Source organism: Schizophyllum commune (genome assembly GCF_000143185.2).
Source record: "Schizophyllum commune H4-8 unplaced genomic scaffold SCHCOscaffold_2, whole genome shotgun sequence".
NCBI lineage: Eukaryota > Fungi > Basidiomycota > Agaricomycetes > Agaricales > Schizophyllaceae > Schizophyllum > Schizophyllum commune.
Genome location: NW_026089539.1, coordinates 998,574 through 1,023,536, shown reverse-complemented (window position 1 = coordinate 1,023,536; position 24,963 = coordinate 998,574). Strand labels below are relative to the sequence as shown.

The 24,963-nt window shown below is 57.4% G+C and overlaps 10 protein-coding genes and 1 non-coding gene across 11 annotated transcripts; 7 read left to right on the top strand and 4 right to left on the bottom strand.

Annotated features, from left to right (window-relative positions):
• Window positions 1–1,865: 1,865 nt before the first annotated feature.
• On the top strand, window positions 1,866–4,858 carry SCHCODRAFT_02610008 (uncharacterized protein). The gene is made up of 2 exons (XM_003037491.2): window positions 1,866–2,486; window positions 2,537–4,858. The coding sequence occupies exons 1-2, from the start codon at window positions 2,330–2,332 to the stop codon at window positions 4,384–4,386; spliced, it is 2,007 nt and encodes a 668-aa protein (XP_003037537.2). The 5' UTR covers window positions 1,866–2,329; the 3' UTR covers window positions 4,387–4,858.
• A 169-nt stretch (window positions 4,859–5,027) lies between these two features.
• Window positions 5,028–6,266, top strand: SCHCODRAFT_02610006 (uncharacterized protein). Its single transcript, XM_003037492.3, has 4 exons — window positions 5,028–5,274; window positions 5,333–5,570; window positions 5,631–6,029; window positions 6,082–6,266. Exons 1-4 carry the CDS (start codon window positions 5,084–5,086, stop codon window positions 6,175–6,177), a joined length of 924 nt encoding a protein of 307 aa, XP_003037538.1. The 5' UTR covers window positions 5,028–5,083; the 3' UTR covers window positions 6,178–6,266.
• A 41-nt stretch (window positions 6,267–6,307) lies between these two features.
• Window positions 6,308–6,392, top strand: SCHCODRAFT_t43. The gene has a single exon. It is a non-coding gene; the product is annotated as a tRNA-Pro (tRNA).
• Window positions 6,393–6,489: 97 nt separating this feature from the next.
• On the bottom strand, window positions 6,490–10,238 carry SCHCODRAFT_02610003 (uncharacterized protein). The gene is made up of 11 exons (XM_003038833.2): window positions 9,936–10,238; window positions 9,706–9,881; window positions 9,580–9,654; window positions 9,502–9,529; window positions 9,142–9,453; window positions 8,816–9,084; window positions 8,483–8,759; window positions 8,095–8,434; window positions 7,791–8,044; window positions 7,011–7,737; window positions 6,490–6,960 (listed from the first exon to the last, which is right to left on the bottom strand). The coding sequence occupies exons 1-11, from the start codon at window positions 10,064–10,066 to the stop codon at window positions 6,835–6,837; spliced, it is 2,715 nt and encodes a 904-aa protein (XP_003038879.1). The 5' UTR covers window positions 10,067–10,238; the 3' UTR covers window positions 6,490–6,834.
• A 717-nt stretch (window positions 10,239–10,955) lies between these two features.
• Window positions 10,956–12,552, top strand: SCHCODRAFT_02609998 (uncharacterized protein). The gene is made up of 6 exons (XM_003037493.2): window positions 10,956–11,153; window positions 11,205–11,219; window positions 11,267–11,394; window positions 11,445–11,550; window positions 11,603–11,890; window positions 12,037–12,552. Exons 1-6 carry the CDS (start codon window positions 10,980–10,982, stop codon window positions 12,403–12,405), a joined length of 1,080 nt encoding a protein of 359 aa, XP_003037539.1. The 5' UTR covers window positions 10,956–10,979; the 3' UTR covers window positions 12,406–12,552.
• A 23-nt stretch (window positions 12,553–12,575) lies between these two features.
• On the bottom strand, window positions 12,576–13,277 carry SCHCODRAFT_02528210 (uncharacterized protein). The gene is made up of 2 exons (XM_050343532.1): window positions 13,215–13,277; window positions 12,576–13,160 (listed from the first exon to the last, which is right to left on the bottom strand). Exons 1-2 carry the CDS (start codon window positions 13,254–13,256, stop codon window positions 12,702–12,704), a joined length of 501 nt encoding a protein of 166 aa, XP_050202108.1. The 5' UTR covers window positions 13,257–13,277; the 3' UTR covers window positions 12,576–12,701.
• A 367-nt stretch (window positions 13,278–13,644) lies between these two features.
• SCHCODRAFT_02564795 (uncharacterized protein) lies at window positions 13,645–14,530 on the bottom strand. The gene is made up of 2 exons (XM_050343796.1): window positions 14,311–14,530; window positions 13,645–14,260 (listed from the first exon to the last, which is right to left on the bottom strand). The coding sequence occupies exons 1-2, from the start codon at window positions 14,467–14,469 to the stop codon at window positions 13,793–13,795; spliced, it is 627 nt and encodes a 208-aa protein (XP_050202107.1). The 5' UTR covers window positions 14,470–14,530; the 3' UTR covers window positions 13,645–13,792.
• A 208-nt stretch (window positions 14,531–14,738) lies between these two features.
• Window positions 14,739–17,342, bottom strand: SCHCODRAFT_02609987 (ammonium transporter). The gene is made up of 13 exons (XM_050344404.1): window positions 17,289–17,342; window positions 17,222–17,237; window positions 17,102–17,172; window positions 17,005–17,043; window positions 16,603–16,945; window positions 16,451–16,537; window positions 16,248–16,355; window positions 16,085–16,140; window positions 15,971–16,031; window positions 15,886–15,911; window positions 15,720–15,830; window positions 15,348–15,664; window positions 14,739–15,290 (listed from the first exon to the last, which is right to left on the bottom strand). Exons 3-13 carry the CDS (start codon window positions 17,154–17,156, stop codon window positions 15,006–15,008), a joined length of 1,488 nt encoding a protein of 495 aa, XP_050202106.1. The 5' UTR covers window positions 17,157–17,172; window positions 17,222–17,237; window positions 17,289–17,342; the 3' UTR covers window positions 14,739–15,005.
• A 583-nt stretch (window positions 17,343–17,925) lies between these two features.
• On the top strand, window positions 17,926–20,545 carry SCHCODRAFT_02662668 (phospholipase D/nuclease; the record flags this gene model as incomplete). Its single annotated transcript, XM_050346515.1, has 8 exons — window positions 17,926–18,558; window positions 18,625–18,717; window positions 18,740–18,823; window positions 18,947–19,027; window positions 19,103–19,221; window positions 19,327–19,561; window positions 19,674–19,967; window positions 20,174–20,545. The coding sequence occupies 8 exons, from the start codon at window positions 17,926–17,928 to the stop codon at window positions 20,543–20,545; spliced, it is 1,911 nt and encodes a 636-aa protein (XP_050202105.1).
• A 234-nt stretch (window positions 20,546–20,779) lies between these two features.
• SCHCODRAFT_02489066 (uncharacterized protein) lies at window positions 20,780–22,126 on the top strand (the record flags this gene model as incomplete). The annotated part of the gene is made up of 3 exons (XM_050342903.1): window positions 20,780–21,623; window positions 21,674–22,027; window positions 22,077–22,126. The coding sequence occupies 3 exons, from the start codon at window positions 20,780–20,782 to the stop codon at window positions 22,124–22,126; spliced, it is 1,248 nt and encodes a 415-aa protein (XP_050202104.1).
• Window positions 22,127–22,371: 245 nt separating this feature from the next.
• Window positions 22,372–24,913, top strand: SCHCODRAFT_02564789 (uncharacterized protein; the record flags this gene model as incomplete). The annotated part of the gene is made up of 3 exons (XM_003037495.3): window positions 22,372–23,185; window positions 23,233–23,574; window positions 24,324–24,913. 3 exons carry the CDS (start codon window positions 22,372–22,374, stop codon window positions 24,737–24,739), a joined length of 1,572 nt encoding a protein of 523 aa, XP_003037541.1. The 3' UTR covers window positions 24,740–24,913.
• Window positions 24,914–24,963: the final 50 nt, after the last annotated feature.

The window sequence follows — 24,963 nt, the reverse complement described above, 5'->3', positions numbered from 1 at the left end:
AGCCGACTCCCAGTATGTTGGTCCAGGTCGTCGTCGTTTGGTCCCGGTAGACGATAACTCCGTATCACTTCAGCACTCCAATCGTCCGCGCTGCGCATTTCGGAGGGACTCTCGTTCATGGAGCCATTCCGCGTCCATGGAGCCATCCGCGGGACGGGCTCGGCGCCGATAATGGAAGGGGCGGAGGAGGACGTCGGTCATCATTGGTCGAGAGGGAGCGAATGCATTGTGCATATGCATGATCGATAGGTAGATTTACAGGGGACCATCTCGGTCGAGGGCAGCAATCAACCGCGTTCGTCGTGGTGCCGATACGCGCCATCGTGCGCGCGCGCGGTGGCGAGTCGAGGATATACAAATTCGGTGCGCGAACTGCGGGTGAAGAACGTGCGCCACTGTGTTGTGTTATTGTCGTGCGTTTGAGGATGGCGAGCGGGATACGGGGATCTCGGAATGGGTTGTGAGAACAGATGGGGGCTCGGGCGTGAGGTGAGCAGAGCTACGAAACGATAGGCCGCCCTGACGACTCACGGCTAACGTTTCGGCGGCGCAGGACGACAATGGCGCCGAAATTGCGGGTCTTTGGTGCTTCCCGCGGCTGGCGAAGAAGTTCGATCCCGCAGGCAATCTTCCTTTTCTCCACATCCCCAACGACTGTAGATTAGCCTTCCTGGGTGAGAGATATGCACGCCCCTGCGCGATCGTCGTATTTACGACGATTTCTATCCCGCAGAGTCGGAGAGATATGGTGAGATCTCTTATCGGGACATCTTCGTTCGGCTAGCAGTGCTGTCAGTGTGCGGACTGGCAGCGCGCATGTGCAGCAAGTCGCAACAATAGAGAAGAGGCTGGGGGAGGAGGAGACGGTTGATAGCAGCCATTTGAGGAGAAGGAAGGGAGAAACAAAGAGACGCGCGCGGCCATGCTGCCTGCATATGTAACAACGTGCTCGGTGACTTCTACTGAACGCTATCGCTCCGACAGCGTCAGCATCACGTGACTGATATGGACCTACAAACATACATACCCTTCTCATACTCCGTCTCCCTTACATTCCGCACCTCAAAAAGAACATCCAAATGCCTTTGAAAATCGGCAATATCTTAATTCACTCTATCTTACACCGAAAGCTGTCGTAGGTACGAGATGCGGTATACAAAGGCATTTTCCCCGTCAGCATCACGTGACACCCGCACGCCACACAACATCAGCACTCCAAGCGCGAGACTTTGTCCGTGCGCGTAGCATCGTGCTTACAGGGTATCCACCACTAAAATACCTGACTGTAAGGGTACAAGGAGCTGATATTGTTTATTGCCCCGAATATAATAGTATCAGATGAAAGTAATCAGTTTCAAGGCCTCTATGTGAGCATATTCAAGGATATGTGCCTTAAGGATGCTCCTTTATGACTTTATGATCAATGAGAACATTTGACACGAAAAAAGTGTGTCCTGAAAGGCTGTGATGGGGTCGAAGCGGCACGGCTGAGGCACAAAAGTCAAAAACACACAGGGATTCGAACGACATGCCCCCGCCTGAGCGTGCGAACACTTTTGACGCTTGACCACTGCAGCATGCCGCCTTTACTTTGGCCTTTACGGCACAAGATATAACAGCAGAGGCGGCCTCAGGCACCCCTCGCTGACGACATTCTGCGTCCCTTCCTGTGTCACAACAAGCTGTTCTCAGATGATATGACTTTGCTTAGTCTATTCCATGATAGTAGGTAATTACTATGGGGTTCCCCTCTACGTAGAGCGCTGGCAGGCGCGAGCTCGCGGACCGCGGACCGAATCACGTGATGCTGACGCCGTCGGAGCGATAGCGTTTCCTGTGACTTCTGGCGTGTAGGGAGGCAACATATCGCTTGCCTCGCTTCCGGCGAATATGTAACGTGTTCGGGGAGATTGAGGAAAGGAAGTGTTGCCTATTATGTAGGAAAGAGGGCGGGTATCAGGTCTGAACGGCAGGCTGTTCGGCTGGGTTGTAGGGCCAGCCTCAATTCAGGCTTCTGCGGCGTGCCTGCGCCTCGCAAGAACCGCACGCTGTCGCACACGTCCGCGGCGGGCACGCCTGGAATACGGGGGCTGGCCGGGACCGGGAGAAGGAGCGTTCGGCGGGGGGAGGGGATGGGGTAAATAGAACATTGATGGGCGTCCGCCGTCCGGGACGAAGGCTTGGCGGGCGAGTGACGCCACGGGAGCGCGACGCGTGCTAGCATAATCTTAGCTCACTCTTATATCTCGCACCTGATGGCCCCGATCCCTCTGACGCTGCCCTTTTGCGACCCCAGGCGCGAGCCACACACCGCCGCCCATCCACCACCATGGGCATAGGCATCCCCCAGTCCGACGTCTTCCGTCCCCGCCTCCCGCTAGATCCGTTCGATGGCGTCGACCTCAGCGAGCCCTGGGTCCTCGACCCCGCCGCGCTAGCAGTCCATGCACTGCGTCTGCGCCGCGATGTCATCCTCGCCCTCGGCGGTGCGTCCGCCCTGCAGTCTGCCTGTATACAAAACTGACGTCCCGGCCAGCGCCGAAGACGGAGGAGCTGCTCGCGCTACTCACCGCGCAGACCCTCTCCTGTTCGCTTCTCCTCGTCGTCACGCACGAACCACCTGACATCGACTTTGACGCCCCCTTCGGCCCGACGGTGCGCGTACTGCGCCTCGGGCGCGCCCTCTCCTCGGAGGACGCGGGCGAGCTCTGCCTAGTCAGCGTCCTCGAGCACGCCGAGACGATCGCCCGCCAATGGCGCGCACAACCAGATTGCATACCGGCCGGTACGCGGCGATATGCTGTCCTTAGCGCGGACGAGGACGGCGAGTTTTCGGTAGTCGAAGAGCACGCGGACAGCCCAGCTTCATCTCTATACCATGGTCAGGCGCCACACTCTGTATCCGCGGCCCCAGCGCGCCGGCACTCCCTCCTCACCGCCCTGAGTGACAGGACCTCAATCCCGCGCAACAAGGCCAAGGCGTTCAAGGAGGCAGCATGTGGCCGCTCTTTCGACGTCGTTGTCAACTACCTGTCTGCCGCGCTCGCGGAGAAGCTTGTGCTCAAGCAAGTAACCGTGATCACGAACGTTTCGCAGCCTTTCCTAAACTCTCCCGCCGCCGCACATCGCCCACCTGACGACAAGGGCAGGCATAGCCCGCGCCACCTTACCACCATACTAGCCGAACCCGGAGGCGTGCCGGCAGCTCACCACTCCAGCGCACCACCTTCCCCGCCAATTCGACGTCGTACCATCTTCAGATCCGGGTCGGCTGGCCCCATTATCGATCCCCACGTATTCGCCCCACCAACCCCTGCAGCACACATCATCCACGTTATCCATCCCGGCTGCGCTGCAAATCGTCCATCCCCCATCGTGCAGAGTGTATCCCAGTTCCTGCATTCCCTGTCGGACCGGCGATGCCCTGTCATGTCATACCTTGTCTCTGGCGGCCTTCTTGGGTACTCACCACCCGGTGCAGAACTCAATGTGGCAGACATCGCCCTCGCAGGGTTGCTTGACCGACCAGAAAGTGACGACGATGAAGATGATGTGCCCGTCAGTGCAGGCTTCCTCCGCCGATACGCGCAGAAGTACAAGCTGCGTCCCAAGGCCGTTATCGAGAACTTGGGAGATATCTCGGTGGCAGGTGTCGACTCGGAAAACGCCCATCATCAGCATTACCAAGATGGGATGATCTACGTGTACACGAAGGACGGCGTGCGCCAGTACGATTGCGACCCAGTAGCGCGGCCAGCTGCGCTTGCAAACATGCTACGCCGTCGCGCATCGGCACGACCACCGCTCAGCGAAGTCTCCGCCAACGCGCCAGTTGCCGCAAAATCCAAGCGGACAACGTCGCGCTCGCAGAAGACGACGCCGCCCTTATCAACCTCCGCCACTTCCGTTCCCTTCCCCTCCGCCAACCCACCCTCGCCCATCCGCTCCGCCTCCCCCGACGACATCCTCAGCAAAAAGCGCAAGATATCCAAGGTCGGCGACAAGATCCTCCGCCGCTCGACCATCAGCGACCACCACCCGCGCGTCGCGAAGCGCCCGAGCCTCAAGCACGGCAAGAGCCTGAAGCGCGGGCAGAGCCTTGGCTCCGCGCACGGGCTCGACGTCGTAGAGGCACAGCGCGCGGACAAGAAGCAGCGCGTGCACAGCGGGAAGGGCCGGAAGCGCGCGGACAGCCTGAAGATCGCGCGCAAGCACGCGGACAGCAAGAAGCGCGCGCCGGACTGGGACGGCGCGACAAAGAAGCGGCCGGATAGCTGGGGGCAGGCGAAGCGGGGGGAGAGCCGGGTCGGTGCGGCGGGCGGCGCGACGGTGCAGCGCTCCGGGAGCACGCGCCTGCGGAGGAAGATGATGTTCTGGCTGGCTTGAGCTTGTGGGCTGCTGCGATTGGGCTTGTGGTTGAGGGTCCCTCGTTCCATGCGGTTTGTGTATCGTATCATCTATCCCTTCTATTGACACCATTTCGCCTCATAGTTACCTTACCTCTCCTCCGACGGACCTGGTCATAGACGTGGTTTCCCATTTGTTGTACAACTTGTACCTCCACCCCCGTGTATATCTCGACCGTCTCCATTCCCCTTCCCCATTGTCCGCTCTCCTGCATTCACACCCTAGACACTTGCGACCGGCTGGCTCTTGTTGCAACACCCATGCACTCACGATCCCTAACTTACTTGTCAGCACTCCTTCTGTCCTCATCCAGCTGTCGTTTTGTGTCTTGTATATACATGCAACCACCGTAGCTATCGATCTCGCTACCGCTGCTGATCTTCTAGGGATTTAGTAGACTATCGTACATATTTATGCAATGTTGTCTTGCACACGCGTCGCTCGTCCGAGGCTTAGAGGTTCAGCCTGAACATAGGCTATCCTGCTGATATTGGATAACCGTCCAAACTGGTAGCGGGGGCCACACTCGCGGCTGACAGGACGCAGCGGACCCACCAAGTTGATGTTCGTTTTGGGTGTAACAATAGCCTCGGGCCGGCGCACCGAACCTTGCTCTTGCCTATCATCTTGTGCCTCCCTCTCGATTTAGATTCAATTATCGCGCCCTCTCTACCCTATGGCGACAACCGGCGGCCCGCGGTATGATTATGCGCTTGTTCACGAGCCAAAAGGCACCTCCTATCGGGGAAAACCCCACCGAAATGGCTTCTCCCGGCTGGGCGAGTACAAGGACAAACACGACGAGCGGACCGCGCACGAGAGCGCGATGTTTATCTTGAGTAGGAAGAATAGGGCGTTGCCTGCCAGGTAATGCAGTCTTACATGATACGGCCGATGAGTGGCTCATAACGCAAGTCGATGTTAGCCTGGATGCCATGAAAGCAGCCGCGCAGAAATACCGGCGGTTGGACAAGCCTATACAGCAGGCTTCGCTGGAGGAGGTTTCCGCGAGGTTGGGCGCGGTCATGGAGACGATCCAGAAGCGCAAGAAGCAGCATGCGCGCGATATGCGAAGTTTGTACGAGTGGCACGCGACGGTGTATAGGGATGAGATGGAGGACATGCGCCGCTGCAAAGACGAATACAGTCCGAATGCAACGAAGGTGGGCTTGCCACTTGTAAATGAACTTTACGGGTGCTTACTGAGCTTGCGACTCGCGCAGGAGACTGGCCGACTGTATGCGCATAGCCGCTTGCCGCGGGTGAACCCTACGGTCCGCTCGTTCAATAGCGTCGTCGCACAACATCGCTGGGCCTACTTGAAGTCTATGATTCCGCTTCAGCGCGAAGTCAAAGACCTCGAGGAAGCCCGCATCAGGAAAGAGGAGGCGCGCGTTGCGGATGAGCAGCGGAGACGAAACGAACTCGAGCGTCAGCGTATAATGAAGGAGAAGGCCTTCCCGACGAGTATCGATGACTATCACGCGAAGTCGCCCGCCGTACAGAAGCTAGTGCGGGAGTACTTGACGGAGACATATCCTCTGCGCAGGACGCGGATGATCCAGCAGCATATGTGGGACAAGGAGGCGGCCGAGAAAATGTTGGCCATGATGCAGAATAATGTGAGTACAAGCGACTATGATGATGGGACGATGAGTTGACGCCGTGCTATAGCCAGCTTTTGCAGCGGTCATCGCGGCCGCGAAGATACAGGACGAGTATGCAGCATCTTCCAACGTTACGAGGGATCCGAGGCTTGCGCGTCGATAGAATCGAAGGGCTCTTAGGGAGTACAATATGTATACCTTATGTCTGAATATGTGATCTCGCGTAGATAATGTATGTCTGCTGTTTCCCGAGCGCGGTGTGCGAGGAAGACACTGGTGCAAGCCCTTCCATCGGCCTGATGGTCTAGTAGTATGATTCCTTGTTAGGGTGTGAGCATCGTTTCGAGGAGGTCCCGGGTTCAATTCCCGGTCAGGCCCTTTTTCAATCTCCTTTCTTATGCAACGCAAACTCAGTCGCAGAGGAGGGAGCAACACTCCATCTCTCGTCGTTGTGTCGAAGAGCTCAGGCAGCATTCACAGGCCGGCCTCATATAGAGACCCCCGCTGGACGAGGAGGCTATATTCACAGCGAAGTAGAAAGCGTGTAAGTACGTGGCTGCTGCTATGTAGAGTAAGTGATATCTAAAGAACATGGCTGAATAAAGTTACAGATGCGCGAGTTGTACACTATGACCTGACGAATTCCGTCGAAGGCGAACATAGGATGCAGGTATCAGTTGAGTGCACAGGAAGATGGGGGCGAGAATTCGGAGGAACCAACTAGCGGAGGAACCAACTAGTGGTCGTATCACCAACAAGAGGCAGGCAGGGATGAGGGCGGAGGGCCATTGACAGGAGTCATATGCGCCAATGCTTACGGTCATGCACCGTTGGTGGCAAGACGGTTTGTCCAGAGCAGGTACGGCTCCTTGCCAGGGTCGGACGCTGCGTTGACTTTGCGTGAGCTACGGCGCGCTTCGGGCGCGAGCTGCTTCGCGTTGAGATCCTGGGCGGAAGATGAGTCTGAAGGTCACTCATGAGAAAGAATATACGTACCGCATAGCGCTTGCGCATGCCACCGGTGATATGGGGCCACCACTTCGTCAACGTGTTCTTGAGCGCCAGCTCGCGATGTCCCTTGACATTGAGCCACTGCATGTAGCGTTCCAGCTCCTCAACCTCCGAGTATACCGCCCAGTCCCCAGAGCCCAGCATTCCCTCACTCGTCTCTTCCTCCAGCCTCCGCGCCTCAACGTCCTCCTCCCTCCGCTGCAGTATATCGCTATCGAACTCGCTTGGGCCCTGCAAGAATATCCGCCCCGTCCCGTACTGCACCGCACCACCAGGGCCCAGCAACGCCACCGAGCCCAGCCCATCGAACCACCACACCCGGTTGTAGAACCTATCCCTTCCAAGCGGCTTCACGCGCACCCCGCCGAGCAGTCTTCGGAAATCGCGCTCGATGCCCTCCAGCCTGCGCTCGATCTTGTTGACCTCTTCGTCGAGGCGGCGGTGCTCGGCGAGCGCTTGCTTAGCCGACGCCTGCTTGGCGCGCGCGGCCTGGCGCTGGGTCGCATGGGCTTGCATTTGCGCCTTCTTCTGCAGGCCCTTGCCCTTGCCGCGCTTCGTGCTGCTGGTGCTGGTGGGTGTATCGCCACCTTCGGAGACGGGCGTTTCGGAGGTCTCGCTCGCGACGTCGGCCATGGTGACATCCTCGTCGGGGATACCGTTCTTCGCGTTCTCCTCCTTGATCTCCGCCATGAGATTGTTCATCTCCTCAATGCTACGGAAGTTACAGGTCAGCGTCATCCACTCCGCATGCAAACGAGCACTCACTAAGACTTTTTCTGCCTGTTGACCTCAATCTTCTCCTTCCTCAGCGCGGTGAGCTGCTCCTCGCACTGCTCCATGTGCTGGTGCACGGCCTTGCTTGAAATGGCGACGTCGCACATGAAAGTCAGGATAGCGATCCGGTCCTCCGGAGGCAAGTAAGGGTACGACACTTCCGGCACGGTAGGGTTGTTGTTCTCGTCGAAGAGCAGTCGTGTCAGGACTTCTCTTAGGCGAGGGAAGTTCTGCAAGTTTGCATGCTAGAGCGAGTGTCAGTACAGTTAACATGACAGCAACAAGACAGACGAACATCTTTCAGACAGCCCACCATGGCATCTTCCCAGCCTGCGCGCCCTTCATTCACTCTCAACGCGACTCGCTCCCAGTTGCCGCCGACCTCCGCCATTGCATCGACGAGTTCTTGCAGAGATATACCCCACAGGGAGTCGTCCACGTTCCGTGCCTCATACCGATCCTTGAGTTGCAGCAACGACAAGAGCGCGCTATGGCGATGGAAGGGTATTGTGCGCAGATTGTAGATCAGCACGGCGTGCACTTCTGCTAACAGCGCGCAAGGTTCTTCGGGGTCACTGTGTCTTAGCGCGTGCTCGAATTCATCCAGCGTGAATGGTGATATGTGTAAGGCGGACCTATAGTGCGATGAGTAAGTTCTCAGAAAGGTCGAAGAGTAAACTTACCCATGACCGTTAATGAAGTTCCATGCCAAAAGGAAAGACTCGAAAGTACCGGGGGTATCGTTGAAGGGCAGGGCTGTCCGAGAGGCTAGCGGTCGCTCTAAGCGCAAGCCGGCAGCCTTGTCCTTGTCTGTCAAGTGCACGTCGAGATCCTCGGTAGGGTACCGAATCGGCTTCTTCTTTTTCTTCTCTGCCGCCAGCCGCTCGGCCTCCTCCTTCGCCTTCTGCGCCTCTGCCTTCTCGCGCTCCTTCTTCTCGGCCAGCGCGGCAGCAGCGCGAGCTACGAGCAGATGAGTTCGGAGGTCCGTACCAAGAGCTGGAGTTAGCGGAACTTACCCTTCTCCTCCTGCGCGGCGGTCATCTTCTTCTGCTTCTTCGCCGGAGGCCCGTCCTTGTCTTCCCAGTGCTTCTTGCGCTTGTCCATCTCGCCCTTCTTCGCGGCGTTCACGCCCTCGCGCGTCTTGTCGGGCATGTTCGAGGAGACGCCATAGTGCGCGGCGATGGCGGGCTTGACGATCCATGGGGAGGCGACGGCGGGATCGCGGTCGACGCAGTCGCGGATGAATCGTCGGAGGATAGACTTGGAAAACGAGAGGCGGTCGCGGCTGGTGTGGCATGAGTATTCCATGTTAGAGATCAAGTTGAAGCCGGAGAAAGCATACCTCATCATGCCGCACTGCACCTCCATGACGCTGCCGATCATCTGGTCGTCCTTCTGGGGAGGAGGCGCCTTCGATCGGCGGTTGTTGGGGTCCCTCTCGAGTTCTAGCAGGGTAACCCAATAGAAGTAGGAACACGGGTCATCCTTCGCTACGGAGTCCTTGACGGGTATCGAGAGGTCGCCTCCGATCGTGTGGGGCGGGCCCTCTTCTTCCAAGGCAGACGAGGATGTTTCGCCCTTGCCGATAGCGTCGCGGGCATCGACATTGCTGCTGTATTTGGGTGGGAACACCTTTTCGATTCGGGCGTGGTATCTGGAGCAGGTGAGTAAGAGAGGGAAGAGGAGGGGAAAGGCTACGGACTTAGTGCCAGAAATGTCAACGAGAATACCTGAGGGGATGATCAATAGATGCACGGGATGTGGCATTGGGTATACGCACGTTCGTCCTTAAAGTAGCGGTCCTTGAACCTCTCGTACACAGCTTCAACAAGGTGGTCCAGGCGACCGACAACCTCTGGTATGTGCGTGAGCAAGGGATGGTGGGATATAGTTGCGCAACACTCACGCCACTGGACGGATTGGAGAACCGCAGGCTTGAGAGGGGCCGAGAAGCGCGCGTGCAGGGTGCGCGCCTCTTGTCGCTCGCTCTCCACGGCCTGAAAGTAGTCGAGTCCGCTCTTGCCAGTCACTTCGCACTGGAACTGCTTGAGGCGGTAGAAGGACATGCGCGCGGCATAGGCCCTGCGCAGGCGTTAGTCACTGCTGACGACACGGGATGACGGGGTGGCCACGCACTCGTATGTCTCGAATATCTCGCCGGTCTGCTTGAGGAAGAAGACCTGCTTGGACGGGTCGGACTTGGCTGCCTTGAGGAGGGCGGGCGAGGGCTGGGTGAGGAGCACCCGCTTGCGTCGGCAGGTAGGCATTTGCTGGCAGTCCGTGGGGGACGGGGACGGGAGCTCTGATGTTGCTAGACGAGCAGCCTGGTGGTATCAGGGTGGTAGGTGCGGCGAGGAGAGACGGTGGGGTGAGGGCGTCGTCGGCGACGTCGAGAGCAGCGAGGACGACGGCGGCGATGGCGAGAGACAAGGGGAGCACGGGGATATGATGGGCCGAAAAAAGGAACGACCCAGGTTTTGGCAGCCGGGGAGCAGCCAAAGCGGCAGTGTCCTCGTCCCGCCGAACTCCTCGCGCTCAGTCCGCCCGGCGCGTGCGTCGCAAATTCTCTCAGCGTCCCTCGCCACCGTCGTCATGCGTATTCCCCGTAATGGTTCTCTTATTATCGTCTGCCACGTCCGCCAGCGCCTTGTTCCCGCGGCGGCGCCTTTGGTCCCCCAACGGTGCTTCCGCGTCTGAAGAGACCGAGACTTAGGTAATGAATTCCCCATCAGTCGCGACCGCAATTCGTTTGCCACCCCGTCGACGCTGCCCTCCTCGCCACACCAGTGGGCTGTACGCCTGCCCGGGTGTGTCCTTGTGCCGTCGGGACCTTTGTGCGGCCTGCGGACGGGTGCGGTGGATAGGGTTCACGTGGATGCCGAGACGCGTCGATGGGCGCGATTCGACGCGTCTTTCTGCCCGAAATCCGCTCAAACTCGGCCGCAAATATTCTCAAAGACAGTCAAGAAGTTACATTGGCGGGGGAGGAACTCCGGAAGCGCGTATGCACCCCGGACCGTCAGCAGTTGCGAATAAAGACACGGGCGGCCCGCCAAGTTCAACTTTTGATCGTGATCGTGCGCCACTTATTCCTGTTTTGAGCCGACGCGCTCAACACCGAGGCCGGAAGCGCGGCCCACTTCACGCTCTTGTCTTCGCCTCCACCCTTCACGAACGAAAATGCAGAGCTCAGGGTTCCAGCAGCCGAGTCTTTTCAGCTCTACGAGTGGACATCACTCCCAGTCCAACTTTCGCGCATGGGGTGGCAGCAGTCAGGCAGCGCCCGCGACGGCTCCTCCTTTAAACGACTCCCTTGTACAGTCACGAAGCCAGTATCAGACTGGGTATCTCATTGTGCGTACGGATTGACTCTTGGCCGACGCTTCATACTAAACGCGTCTCTAGTCTTCACAGCCGAACGTAAGTCGGGGAACGCGGATCCAATCGCACTGCTCACCCGCCCATAGAACCCGCCTCAGGGCAGCCCCCGCAACGATGAACCACCTATCATCCAGACCAAAGCGAAAATGAGCCACGTCCTTACGCGTGGCTCGAACTCCGAATTTGGCATGGAGTCCATGTTCCAAAGCTCGAGGTGCGTAGCAGGAAACTTCACAAATCCCCTCAATTGACCTCGCGATGCAGGTCAAGGCAGACCATCGCAGATGAGGATGCACCTCCCACCGCATCCATTAACGACCTTCCCAACGAAATGCACGCCACACCCACGTCCTCTAATTTCCAGCCTCGCGTGCGTGCCCATTACGGTCACGTCATTTACTCTGCTTGACAAGCCTGCTCAGAATTCCGCCTTCGGCTTCGACATGCCCCCCTCCCGACGCACTCCCAAGCCCACACAGACCCAGTCTTCCTCCGCGACACCTCTCTTCGTCCTCGTCTTTGGCTACCCGCCAGAGGGCTACAACACGACCGCGCAGTACTTCCAAGACCTTGGCGACGCGACAGACCCAGAGGAAACAGGCGTGCAGAACTGCTTCCGCATTGGGTACCGGAACCCCACCGACGCCCTGCGCGCGGTGCGCAAGAACGGCGAGGTTCTCGGCAATTGGATGGTCGGCGCGATGTGGGCGGTGAGTGTCTATTCTGTCGGTCTCTTATCCAGCCTTTCATCGCTACCATCTCCCTCCTTCGCCCACGCCCTCTTTTTCCACCGCCCTCCCCTGCCCCCGTCTCTTCCCGTAATGCCTCTCATGACTCAGTTCCCCTGCCTCTTCAGGATCCAGCCGTAGCGCAAGCCCAGCTCGGCCCCGCGCTCCTCCAGTCCTCCGCCCTCGCCGCAGACGTCGCCCTCTCCTCCCCGCCGCGCACCAGCATGGGCATGGAGGTCGACCGGCCGCTTTCGAACGCGAACGGCTCCGGCTTCGGCACGCCCAACCCGAACTCCAACCTCCCCGCCTTCGGCACGCCGATCAAGCTGGGCTCGTCGGCGTCGGTGTTCAAGAAGAACAACCCGGGCGCGGCGCCGGCGACTCCGGTCGCCCCCGTGCAGGCGAACAGGGCGCCGATGGCACAGGCGACGCCTGCGCAGGCGTCGCCGAGCAAGGGTGTGGTTGCGCAGGTGTCGGATATGTTGTTTGGATGGTAGATGGGGTGTGGTAGGTTATGAGAGTAGGAGGTTGTCCTGTCAGTCGCGTAGCAGAGCTGTTCGATGCCACTGAGTGTACGATGTGTTGTTCGAGTTGATTGTCGTTATCTACCACTGTCAAAGAGCTGTCTGCAGCTCCTCAAGGTGCGAATTTCTACGGTCGATATATGAAAATGTGCCCAGATAATGTGGCCGATGCATACGCTCCTTGGTGAGGCGTCCTATAATAATACTTTCACTCTGCAGCTGGATCATTACAACATCAAGGAAACCCCCGTTCCTATGCTGATTGCTGATTATAATGTGTGACCGTACTCAGGCCATCTCTTCTTCTCCCTCGCGTCCATCATCCACCGCGGTGCTGTACCAAACATGCGGGTAAGCCTCGCCATGTGGTCCTTCGTAGGCCGCTTGGTGAAGTAGCGTGGGCTACAGTCAGAGACCACCATGAGGAACGTCGACGCCTTCTCGTCAGCGTCCGCGAATGGGCTCTGCGACGGCGCGAATTCCACATCAGGTTCGACGAGGACGAGAAACAGCCGAGTGGAGCGGATATAGAACTTCGTCAAGCACATGAACCTGCCGTACTTGACCGGAGTAGGGCGGTCGCCGTCGAGGAAGCCAGGAATGTACATGTCTAGGAAGTTGTTAACGAACTGGTCTGACAGTGGCCAGCCGAAATGCCAGTAGCGATGTTTCGCTGTGTCGCGCGCTGCAGGTATAAATGGTATGTCGGCGTGAGATGGATGGAGACACTGTGCAGCATTGTTACATGAAGCTACATACCCTGCAGTCAAGATATCGCTCACCTTGTGAAACTGTGGGCGTTGACGGCGCCGCGTCTGTGCCATCTGTGGCTCAGCCGTTGACGGGGTTGACTCTGTACCATTCGAAGCGTCTGTAGCGCCGGTCACGTTGAGGCCCTGCGTACCAGATTCGCTTGACGCTTCCATAATTTGTCGTCAAATCACAGATAGAGGTGAAGGGGAAGCCAAGGTGACAGCGGTCAGCAACCTCGTGTGAATTGCTTTTACGATGTTGTCCTCGACCTTCGGAGCGAGTAGAAGCCGGCGGTAGCGGTGAGGATTAGCGTCCGATTCGTCCAGTCGCGTGGTAAGAGCTAAGATGGTTGTTGCAGTTCAGCAAACACGGGCAATGCCGGTCACACCCAGATCAACAGTGACAGCACGTGCAGCCAGATATGACTCGGACGTTGAACAAGCGCCGACATCCAACAACGATTGTAGTGGCGATCTCAAGCAGATAGCATTTTACATCCTCCCACACAGCGACAGAAACGATATACACTACGAAACATTGCGAAGAATATAGTACAACCACGCTATCAAGTGGTAATTTACATTTTTGGACTGCACTTCCACCTGCGCTACAAAGGAATCCGAAGGCCATGATAACAAGTCTCCCGTTCATGCACTTCTCTAGCGTCCATCGCCCACCAAGGCTCGGCACCGAAGAACTTTTCGAGCCTCTCCATATGCTTCTCGGATGGCAGCTTTTCGAGGGAGTTGCGAGCGACCGCGTAAAACGCGACTGCCTTCTCCCCTGGTCTCGTGATATCCTCCGAAGTCTTTGGATTATGCGATGTAAGCTCGGTGAGGACGAGCCGCACGGTGCGGCACTTCGTCTCGCGCTTGATGTGGTGCGCGAGGCGCTCATATCGAACGGTGGTGGAATAGTCTCTCGCCCAATTGCCGTCAAAGAGGGTCAGCCATATGTCGATGAGCTCATCTGGCATCGCCCAGCCAAAGTACCAATCCCGGTCATAAGGGGAGACGACGGGGTTCTCGACTCGGAGGATGAGTGGCGTATGACGGACGGGCACGACGATGCGACACTGTAGTTGCCTATGAGACACTCGGCGCGCAGTGTGTGTTGTGCACGCACCTTCTTTGGTTTGTGTTGGGTATGATGACGCGTCTTGTCAAGGCTTTTCGCGTGCTGCGACTCAGGCTCCTGGGTCTGTAAGCCATCCGCGATGCAGTGTTGGCGAGAGGGCTGCAGAGAGTGCGCGATGGTAGATGGGATAACGCAAGAGAGGGCCATATTTTGTCGTCAAAAGTGATCCTGCGCGGTGGCGGGTTGACGGATGGTGGTTGTCGGAGCAATGAAGCGCGATAGTCACGGTCACGCCTCGTAAACAAACACAGATGGCACATGGCGAACATGTGATCCATGTTGAACTTTCGTTACCTGCCGCTGAAATCATGGGCTTGCTTGATGCTGTATTGCAGGGAAGTTACCGTGTTTCCGCTTCCTGGACCCACCTGACAACAAACCTCCTGCGCAAGCGTCGCCCCACCAGCCAAATCCCAGAAACATCAACGTACTGGATACACCGACAGATTACAACACATACATCATCGCACCGGTAGCTAACAGGGTAGTATGCACTCTATAATATGGTGTGTGCGCTCTCTGTATATCTTCCTCGGCTAACAGTATAAATCCACCTTGGCCGACAATATAAATCCGCCTTTTGGGTAGCGCGCGATATGCGCTGTGTGCAAATTCGTCCATCATGCTCACCCGCCCACATCCCCACCTCGTCCACCCAACGATCGTTGAATAATGATCCCACCTCATACCTCTGGCTGGCCATGCCTCGCGCCGGCCGTCACGAAGCCCTCGGTCGCCTTCTCCTCTATCACTGAGCTCCCGCTGGCCGAAGCACCGTGTCCGTTCTCCTCTCTCCGCGTCGCCGCACCGTCGAGCACAGGATGCCGCTGGTGCAAGCCCGTCTCCGGAACACCGTGCCGGTCGCCCGCAGCGACAGGCGCCTTCTCCGACTGCACCGTCGGTGAAGGGAAGTAGCCGTCGAGATAGTGCCGCGCGACCTCCACATAGTCGGTCGCGAACTCGCCAATCTGTTGACGGTTAACAAGAAGCTCTACTTGTGAATGCCACCCCACGTTTCAACGCACCTGACTCTCATCCATCCCCAGCACCTCGCTCTCCTCTGAACTCCTCAGCTGCAGGCCCGGAATCATATCCAGCACCTTCGCCAAAAACGCGGTGACAACGAAGGTGTACGCCGTTGCCGCCACCACATACGCGATCTGAATGTACAGCTGCTTCCAATTATGGTCGAGCCAGCCTCCGGGCATCGACGTGTTGACCTCGTCGAGAGCGATGATGGAGCCCGCGCCAAAGAGGGCGTTAAAGATGAGGCCGATGATGCCGCCCATGGCGTGCTCAGCGAAGAGGTCGAGCGCGTCGTCCATGCGAAAGAGGAATTTGACTGAGGCGGGGTGAGGCCTGGATGATGGTAGGGAAAAGGGGAAGGGAAGACGTACGCTTGGTGCTCAAGTTACAGATCGCGCCGGACAAGACACCAAGGATGAGGGCGCCCCAGGGGTGGATAAACCCCGAGGCAGGGGTGGCAGCGACGAGGCCCGCGATGGTACCTGCGATGCGCCATTAGTTCGACGACTACAATGTGGGAAGGACCTAGCTACTCACCTGAGCAGAAGCCCACCATGCTCCAACTATACATCGCGACAGCAGTCAGTCGTACTGCTAACCAATCCATACAAAGATTGCTCACCTGCGCGACGCCCTGTAATCCATCAAGCACCAGACCGCCCCGCTGAACGCTGCGCTGATCACTATATGGTCATCAGTCTGCTGCCTTCATTCACCGTCCAATCCATCAACATACTAGTATTCCAAATCGCCATGATCGCGCGCAAGTTCGCGCCGAACGCGCTACCACCACTGAAGAGGGAAGCATTAGCATATTGGTTCGGTGGTTATTGGTTGTTGGGTTATTGCTGGTCATTGGCCGTCGATCGGGGCAGGTCGGCCGAGGCACTAACACTCACTTGAATCCGAGCCACCCGAACCAGAGGATGAAGGTGCCTAGACCGACGAAGGAGACGTTGTGCGGACGGAAGTTGATCAACTCGGATTCCCGGCGGCGTCCGAGGACCCTGGTGAAGGAGAGGGAAGGTGAGCGAGGATTCATATGAGGGGAGTGCTACGAAGGGAGAAGGGCGGGATGAAGGGGGGACGAGAGCAAGCGCACCATGAATACGCGAGACCACCGACACCTGAGCCGATTTCGACGGGCCCACCACCAGCAAAGTCTAGCACGCCGTACTTGAATGCCCAGCTGATCGAGGGTTAGCAGGTGCGCGGGACGGCATGAAGGGACGCGATCGCGATCGCCCGTCTCACCCGTTCGGATTCCATATCCAGCATGTAAGCGGGCAGTAAACGATCGTGAGCCACAGGAAGGCGAAGAGCATAGCGGGTAGCACACGCCCACGCTCGGCGACCGCGCCCATAAGGATGGCGACGGTGACGCAGGCAAACTCCATCTGGAAAAAGCTGTATAGGAGCTCGGGGAGGAGGGGCGAGCCGGGGGAGGCTCCGTCGAGGACCTCCATGAGAGCGAAGGAGCGGAGGTTGCCGATGAAGCCGTTCGTCGCGGTGGGGGAGAAGGCGAGGGAGTAACCCCAGAAGTACCACTGGAAGATGGTGATCGCGTTGCTCGCAGCGACACACCACATGAGGTGGACTGGGGAAGGGAGATCACATGAATGGATGATGGACGCTAGGTACTGAGGGGAGACTCACGGGCGCTTTTCCTCCGGGAGAGCCCGCCATAGAGGAAGGCTACGGAGAGGGGAGATGTCAGGAGAGGGGGAAGTCGCAGTGAGCGTACAAGACGCACCCAGTCCCGGCACCATCAGCGAGACCATCCCACCAGCGACGATGATGAAGGCCATGTCGCCACGATCATAGCTAGTTGCGCCATAAGCGACGCCCACAACGTCCGTGCGGGGGGGCTCACCTGCTAGTGTCCGCGCCTGATCGAGAGCGTCAGTACTCAGGACCCTGCACAAAATCGATGGACGCACGCCTCGCAAGGGCAGCGGCCGCCAACTTTGATATGTCGCTCATGGATGGTGCACCGTAAGAGGCAGGAGACGAGAGGCGCGGTCTGTAAACGAGCAGGCGGAAGGGGGGATATTCCGCCCGTCGGCCGACGCTGCTCCTGGAGTGAAAGTGGACCCGGTGGCGTCATCCGCGCTAAGTCGCGAGTTCGACACTCCAGGCAGGCGCGGGGTCGTTCGCGAACATGTTCCCCCACTGGAGAGATAAGGAATGCATACAGCCAGGCGCGATATCAGGAGAAAGGGCTGGGCGCCGGCAGTCTTCTCTGATCCTGTCAGTCTTCTGTGGTCGGCTGACCCGGTGACTCACTGATCGTGGACGGACAAGAATAGGTCAGACAGGCGGAGGCAAGGCGAGGGAGGACGGAGAGCGGGAAAAGAAGTTCATTGTGAGCAGGCGCGGTATGCTACGCGGGCAAAGATGGTGGTAGGAAGCAAGAAGGACGATGAGATAACCTTCAGATAGCAGTCCGAGAATAAGTCCCAAGTCGAAAGCCGCCCCATTGCCGCCGTGACAAGAAGTTCACGTGCATGTGACGAGCGCGACAAGCGCCACCAGCACCGAACCCCGGAGGCGCGAGGCGACTCAACCGCGACGACGATGGACGACGATCTAAAGAGGTGCGTGGCGGAGTTCCTCGCAGCGTGCACCAAGTCTTACTCCTTGTCTAGAGCAATTGCGCTGAGCTTACAAGACTCACAACCCTCACGACCACGTTCACCTCCCATTGTGATCGACGACGATGATGACGAACCAGACGAAGAGACCAAGTTTCAGGACGAACTTCAACGGGCAATAGAGGCCTCCAAGGCTGACTCGGCCGCCCGAAAACCCGGCTCACTTGCTGCATCCACGTCACAAACACCCGAACCGCCCGCATCCGCAATGAAGGACCTGAAGATCGCTCCAACTGCTGCTCCAGTTGCCGGACCCTCTTCATGGCTATCGGAGCGCGCAAAACTCGAGAAGGAGCGCATTGAGAGACAAAAGAAGCGACGGAGAGATCAAGGGCAGGCGAGTGAAGACGAAGACGCCTCGAACGACGTCGACGTGGAGGAGCCGATCGCTAAGCGTCAGCGCCCGACGCCACCGGCTCAGGCTGTCCCGACTGTCTCCACTACATCCTCCGAAGAGTACTTCTGGGAGGGCGCATATCGCCCCATTGCTACGAAACACTGCGTGCCGCGTAAGGACGGCAAGCCGACGTTCAGGCTTAGCGAGATCATCGGTAATGTACGCTGGCCACAATGTCTTTCTCTTCTTCGGTATCACTCACATTTCCTTCTTCGATGTCATCAGAAATCCGAGATAGAATTTGCCATTCTCTCCAGCTATGCCCTCGACGCCGAGTGGACGTACTCTTTCTTCGAACGCGACACGCCTGTCATCATCGTTCAGCAAACCAAGGACGGAGATGCCTCAATCAAGAATTGGGCTACCCAATTGGATACGCGCATCTCCATTCTTGCGGAATGGGTATGGATGCATGCATATGAAGGTACTTGCTCGATCCTTCAGCTTTGATAAGTCTTGTACTGAGTGCTTCACAATCTAGTTCATGTTGGTACGTATGACCTTCAACTCAAAGGCTTTTTTTCTAATCTTATGGTTCTCGATGCAGCTTTTCTACAAGACCGGGCGCCTACGCGTCTATATACCCACAGCGAACCTCGTACAATATGACTATAGAGACATAGAGAACGTAAGCGACAAGCCTCTCCTCTGGTCCTTCCAGCTTCACAATCAGCCCTCCCAAAATCACTCACCTTCTCCCCAGTTCGCCTGGCTGCAAGACATTCCCCGCCGCCCCGCCCACAAGCCCGAGCCTAAACCAAACCCGGAGGACTTCCCCTCCATCATGCAGCGCGTGCTCGAAGCGCTGAACATCAGGCCCGCGTTGCAGGCGATGATTATGCAGGATGTGCGTGTGGTCTTCTCCCGCATGTCTTCTCATGATCGTCCCACCTTCATGCCCTGCCTTTCACCTTCGATATATATCAGTCAACTCGAGACTAACACCATCCCCCAGCACCCCAATCTTCCCCTCCAGTCCATCTCGGACTTGCGCCGGCTTTGGGACTGGTCCCTCGTCAAGGTCCACCTAGTTGCGTCCCTGCACGGCAAATACGAAGGTTGGCCTTCAGTCTTACAGGTGGGGCACCCCCGGTTGATGAAGGCGGTGCGGAATATGGGGCTCGCGGTGGATAAGGAGAGGGAGGTGGAGGTAGAGTGCCAGGTGAGTGAAGTCGGTTATTATTTCCCGGTTATTATTTTTTCTAGCCCATCAGGACGGCGGTCTGGGGCGAGGATGAAAGGAAGAAAAGACAACGGCGCTAACCACTCCTCAGGGCTCCTCCATCGGGCGCTGCACCTCGGTGTGGATCAACGAGATGTACGGGTCGATGCGCGGGCAGTCGGCAAGGGAGTGGCTGGATGCGACCAAGAAGCGGCGCGAGGCGACGCCGCTGCCGCTGGTGAAGATCGTGTACCCGACGAAGGCGACGGTGCATGCGACGGCGTGGGGGGTGAACGGCGGTGGTACGATCTTCTGCCGTCGCGCGACATGGGAGGCGAAGAACTTCCCTCGGCAGTTATTTCACGACTCGAAGAGTACGGGTGGACCTGTGCTCATGCATACGAAGGTATGCGGGACTGCGAGACTATGGGTGCGGGGGGATTGATATTGACACAGATGATCCTCGCGCTTATCAAGGATAAGAAGACGGTGTCTTCCAGCCGACTAGGGTCGGGTAGCGCGACGGCGAAGTCGAGCAGCGCGAAGTCGAAGGCGAGCGGTGGCAAAGCCAAGGCCTCCAAGCCCGCCGACGACTCCGACTCCGACATCGAGCTCATCGAGGCCAAGACATCCGCCAAACCCTCCACGACTTCTACTAACAACAACGACATCAACTCCACCATCGACGACATCGAAGTCGTCCACCCGGCCCTCGGCTGGGTCTACGTCGGCTCGCACAACTTTACGCAAAGCGCCTGGGGCACGCTCTCCGGCAGCGGCTTCAACCCCGTGCTGAACGTCACGAACTACGAGCTGGGTGTGGTGTTCCCGATCAAGGATGAGGAGCAGCTGAAGAGCGTGCAGTTATGGGAGAGGCCGCCGAGGAGGTATGGGAGGGAGGATGAGCCGTGGGTAAGTGGGTTTTCAGTGTGGCCACATGCTGGGCGTGGTCGATGGTGGTGTCGCGATAAGTTTGGTCACTGACGCAAACCTCACAGATACAGGAGGAGTGCCCTTTGTACCAAAGCTAGGTTTGAGCATAATGAGCACGCCCTGGTAACGAGATTCCTGAGCTGGTGTGATCCGCGGAAGCAGAATTTGGTCCCGAGTCTCAAGCAACCCTTTATGGTCGATGTTCAGCTAAGTCTCACTGGTCGCTCTCGACACTCATTGCGCGACTTCAGGCTCTCGTACGAGCATCACTCAACATCCTACCTCATGTCGGAACGTCTGCCACAGGAACTCAAGGAGCACGTTCTGGACTGTCTAGACGGTGCCACACCGGATGGCAGGCGAGCGCTGCAAGCCTGCGCGCTCGTCGGCAGCTCTTTACTACCCCGGAGTCAGTCACTCCTATTCCACGACATTACCATACGCAATCCTCAGGACGTCCAGAACCTCTCGAGGGTCCCACATCGTCTTCAAGCCCAAGTGCACGTCCTCCGCGTCGCGGCCACCTTCCACTTCGAACGACAACATCGGTCCGCCCCCTCTCCCACTCCAGACATCACGGCTTTGGCAAAGCTCCTGATGCGACTGCCCGCCGTATACGACCTGCGTATTGACAACAGCCATCACGCCGTCTACTACGTCTTCCTCCCCATCGCCATGTGCCGCGCCCTCCTCGCCAAATTGCCGCTGTTGCGCTCCCTGACGCTCAACCGCTGGACTGTCCCCACGTCCATCCTCAACCACCTTGGCAACATCCAGGAGCTGCACCTCACCGACGTCCGGTTCAGCGCTGGCTTCATGCCGAAGGTGCGGCCGCGGGAGCAGGCGACGAGGACGGCGAAGCTGGTGCACTTCGCCTTTGAAGTGAAGGAGCGCGACTCGCTGCTGGAGCTCTCGAACACGATCGCCCGGCTGGGGGTGGGCGGCAGTTCGGCATTGAATGGCTTGAGGACGCCGATTGACCTAACTTCGCTGCGCAGTCTGCGCTTGCAGGTGGCGGGTGTGCCGAAAGTGCAGGGGCTTATTCTCGACGCGTGCAAAGATACGCTGGAAGCACTCGAGTATGGCCGCACCAAGAGCATCGTAGGCGCGTCTCGCGCTTACCCCCCTGGTGAGAGCTCTCACATGCAACGTGTGTTCTTTGGCTAACGACCTTGTCAGTGAACTTCGTAACCATGCCCCGTCTACGAACTCTGGCCATCCGCGACGTGAACCCCAACGAGGCGTCGGAACGCGATTTTCTCGAGAAGCTGATACGCAGCGCGCCCACCATGCAACGACTGGTCCTCAACGTCAATCCTACGTTATTTCCATTGCACGAGCAGCCGCTTTGGGCGTGGCTCGACGGAGCCTTGACTGCGGATGATGCGACGTCGACCGGTCTACGCGGCCTCACACTGGTCATCGGCCCCGCGCGCGGACAGCCGAATTATCCCTCGTTCTACGAGGGCAAACGAGAGTTCCTGGACAATGCTTTGCGGAAGGTGCAGTTGCGCATGCCGGTGCAGGTCAAACGTGAGTGCATCAAATATATAGGTCAACGAGCTAGCTGACACGAATACAGGTTATGCTGCATGGCAAGAGCGACCATCCCTACTCGAATTCTCCGCGTGAATAAATGTATGATGCCCTCTGATCGAATATGATTTTGTCTCTTCGCATGATGCTCGCCCCTAATAGCGCAGCGAAACACAGATCACATAACAAGGGGCACTGCGCGACGTCTGAAAGCAACGGTCTGACTCGCATTTGAGTCGAACTCTTGCCTCCGTGAGTCTCACTCGATGAATATAAGGCGAACCCCAATGAACGTTGTCATAAGACTATCCCTTCAGTCCCCTACTCCTGCGTCACCGAGCATGCCTGAACGCCTACCGCCAGAGCTTGTCGATATCATCCTTGACTACTTTTGCGAAGCGGAAACAGGGGACGATCTCGTCCAGGGCCTGAAAGCCTGCGTCCGCGCACACAGCTCCTTTCATCACCGATGCCAGTCTACCCTCTTCCGCGACATCACCATTCGCGGACGTCAAGATGTCCACAACCTGCTGGGCGTCTCTCCCCGCATCTTTGCGTACGTACACGTCCTACGGATCGCCCCAAGTTTCACCTTCAGCAAGCGTGCTAGCGAGGCTAGGTTGCATATTGTATCCCCTGACCTGGCGGCCTTCAACAGACTTGTGCGCCTTCTAACGAATGTGCACGACCTGCGGGTGGACTCCTCCAGCAACGGCGTCGAGTACACAGCCCTTCCTGCCGACACTTGCCTTGCACTACTTGAGAGGGTACCACGACTGAAAGCTCTAACGCTGAAGGGTTGGACTTTGCCGCCGGACTTCCTCAATTACTTCGTCGAGATACGAAGCTTGGACTTGACATACGTCAGATTCATCCCCGGTCACACACCTACCCTTCGGACGTCCGCCGTGACAAGTGCTGCGCTGCACCACCTTTCCTTGGAAGCGTCTTCGCTGCTGACTCAAACGCTCGCATACTTCGGGGTGGCATCGCCGACTATTTCGCCTATTCCTACCCCACCGCTCGACCTCCGCTCATTGCGTAGCTTGCACATGTCTGGCACGCTCTATCCAGACCCACAAAGACTTGTCCTCGACGCATGTAGAAGCTCACTCGAAACTCTTGAGTATGGATGGAACCAAGTTCGTCCAGTCGGTGCGCAGCTTATTCCTTCCCTTCGTCTGGTCTAATCATTCTGACAGTGGACTTTTCAATCATGCCTCGCACGCGCACCCTGGCCATCCGCGATATTACTTTCCAGACCGGTGCAGCTCCTGGGCTTCTCGAGCAAATCATTTTAAAGGTTCCCGCCCTCGTCCACCTCGTTCTCAATGTCGATCAAGCGACATATCCACTCCACATAGAACCATTCTGGAGATGGCTTGATACCTTTCTTTCGACGCCAAATGTGGCTATCGCCTTGCAGACGGTAATTTTGGTTATCGGGCCTACGAGCCGCGATACGCTCCTTCCGCCCTTCGAGGGCGCACAAGAGTTTGTGCAGACGGCGTTACCTAGAATTCAATCTAGCGTGCGAGTAGTTGGTGAGTGATTCTGGCATGGACGAATTCTGCAGGATAATGACGAAACACATAGAATATTTCGCCTGGGATCAGCGACCGTCATTACTCGACTTGTGAGCCAGTCTTTGTGGACAAGTGTCTGTAAAGCCCTTGTAGAATACCGTGACTGGCCTTGTTGCTCATTTTGTCTGCTCAAGTAGCTCATGCGCGCTACCTATGCGCCGTCCCAGTAGCGAAGACTGATTTCCCACGGGAATTTAGAATACGTGGTTGAACTATCGTCACATGATCGTGAGGTTGTTGATCGGCACGTGTCGAGTTTGTTCAAACCGCAACGACCATCTCGTTTTTTGCCCCTGGTCTATACGGGTCGAACGCTCCGCTATACCGTTTTTTTTGGACTTGATTCTCACCGAAGGTGTATAACAACGTCGGCAAAGCAGCTCACGCAACGCTTCTGACCGCTGCCACCCGAGTCTTGGACTAGCGCCTTGCATTTCACCTCTTCTCGTAACTCGACGGCAAACGATAGAAGCCTCAAGCGAATCTATTATGCAGCACCTCGTCGTGACTGGCACTGAGACTGCTTTGGACTCGTCGAAGCCAGACGCGGCGACGGCTGAGCCACAGGTGGCACCGACGCGACGCCGTCAGCGCCCACAATTTCACAAGGTGCGCAATATCTCGACCATAGAGGGATATAGCTTCATGATGTAATGCTGAACAGCGTCTAAAACCATCTCATGCCGACATACCATTTGTCCCTGTAGCCCGCGATACAGCAAAGCATCGGTACTGGCATTTCGGCTGGCCACTATCAGACCAGTGTGTGGACAATTTCCTGGACAAGTATATTCCTGGATTCCTCGACAGCGACCGCGCTACCGTCATCAAATATGGCCAATTCATGTGCGTGGCCAACACCCTCGCAGGCACCGACCGGATGTACCTCGTCTTGGTCGAACCTGATGCGGAGTTCGCGCCGTCTCAGAGCCCTCTCGCAGACCCAGGCGAGAAGGCGTCTACGTTCCTCATGGTGGTGTCGGACTGCAGCACGCGGTACTTCACCAAGAGGCCCACCAAGAGGCAGATGGCGCGGCTATTCCGCATGTTTGGTTCAGCGCCCCGGTGGATGATGGATGCGAGAGAGAAGGAGAGATGGCCCGAGTACGGTAATGAATTATAATTCAGCAGCCGACGTGCGCAGGATGGGGCCGGGCAGCCTTCCTCACGCCGTCTTCGAAGATTCGTACCATACCTCACTGATCCTCGCAACGACCGGGACATTTTGTTGCTTTGAATTAGGGGGGATAAGCTGATAGCATGTATAACGATGAATGATTCAGAAAACAGGTTCCAACTACTTTTGTACCACGAGCACTACACGCAAACATTGTCTACATCGCGTAT

Coding starts and splice junctions, on each gene's coding strand:
- SCHCODRAFT_02610008 (XM_003037491.2), top strand. CDS start 2,330: ATGGGCATAGGCATCCCCCAGTCCGACGTCTTCCGTCCCCGCCTCCCG. Junction 2,487..2,536: donor TGTCATCCTCGCCCTCGGCG/GTGCGTCCGCCC, acceptor CGTCCCGGCCAG/CGCCGAAGACGGAGGAGCTG.
- SCHCODRAFT_02610006 (XM_003037492.3), top strand. CDS start 5,084: ATGGCGACAACCGGCGGCCCGCGGTATGATTATGCGCTTGTTCACGAG. Junction 5,275..5,332: donor AATAGGGCGTTGCCTGCCAG/GTAATGCAGTCT, acceptor AGTCGATGTTAG/CCTGGATGCCATGAAAGCAG. Junction 5,571..5,630: donor ACAGTCCGAATGCAACGAAG/GTGGGCTTGCCA, acceptor CGACTCGCGCAG/GAGACTGGCCGACTGTATGC.
- SCHCODRAFT_02610003 (XM_003038833.2), bottom strand. CDS start 10,066: ATGCCTACCTGCCGACGCAAGCGGGTGCTCCTCACCCAGCCCTCGCCC. Junction 8,760..8,815: donor CGCCGCGCAGGAGGAGAAGG/GTAAGTTCCGCT, acceptor ATCTGCTCGTAG/CTCGCGCTGCTGCCGCGCTG. Junction 8,045..8,094: donor TGGTGGGCTGTCTGAAAGAT/GTTCGTCTGTCT, acceptor CACTCGCTCTAG/CATGCAAACTTGCAGAACTT.
- SCHCODRAFT_02609998 (XM_003037493.2), top strand. CDS start 10,980: ATGCAGAGCTCAGGGTTCCAGCAGCCGAGTCTTTTCAGCTCTACGAGT. Junction 11,551..11,602: donor CCTCTAATTTCCAGCCTCGC/GTGCGTGCCCAT, acceptor AAGCCTGCTCAG/AATTCCGCCTTCGGCTTCGA. Junction 11,891..12,036: donor TGGTCGGCGCGATGTGGGCG/GTGAGTGTCTAT, acceptor CTGCCTCTTCAG/GATCCAGCCGTAGCGCAAGC.
- SCHCODRAFT_02528210 (XM_050343532.1), bottom strand. CDS start 13,256: ATGGCACAGACGCGGCGCCGTCAACGCCCACAGTTTCACAAG. Junction 13,161..13,214: donor AACGCCCACAGTTTCACAAG/GTGAGCGATATC, acceptor AATGCTGCACAG/TGTCTCCATCCATCTCACGC.
- SCHCODRAFT_02564795 (XM_050343796.1), bottom strand. CDS start 14,469: ATGGCCCTCTCTTGCGTTATCCCATCTACCATCGCGCACTCTCTGCAG. Junction 14,261..14,310: donor CCCAACACAAACCAAAGAAG/GTGCGTGCACAA, acceptor AGGCAACTACAG/TGTCGCATCGTCGTGCCCGT.
- SCHCODRAFT_02609987 (XM_050344404.1), bottom strand. CDS start 17,156: ATGGCCTTCATCATCGTCGCTGGTGGGATGGTCTCGCTGATGGTGCCG. Junction 16,032..16,084: donor CATGGCGATTTGGAATACTA/GTATGTTGATGG, acceptor ATGACCATATAG/TGATCAGCGCAGCGTTCAGC. Junction 15,291..15,347: donor TGGGGATGGATGAGAGTCAG/GTGCGTTGAAAC, acceptor AACCGTCAACAG/ATTGGCGAGTTCGCGACCGA.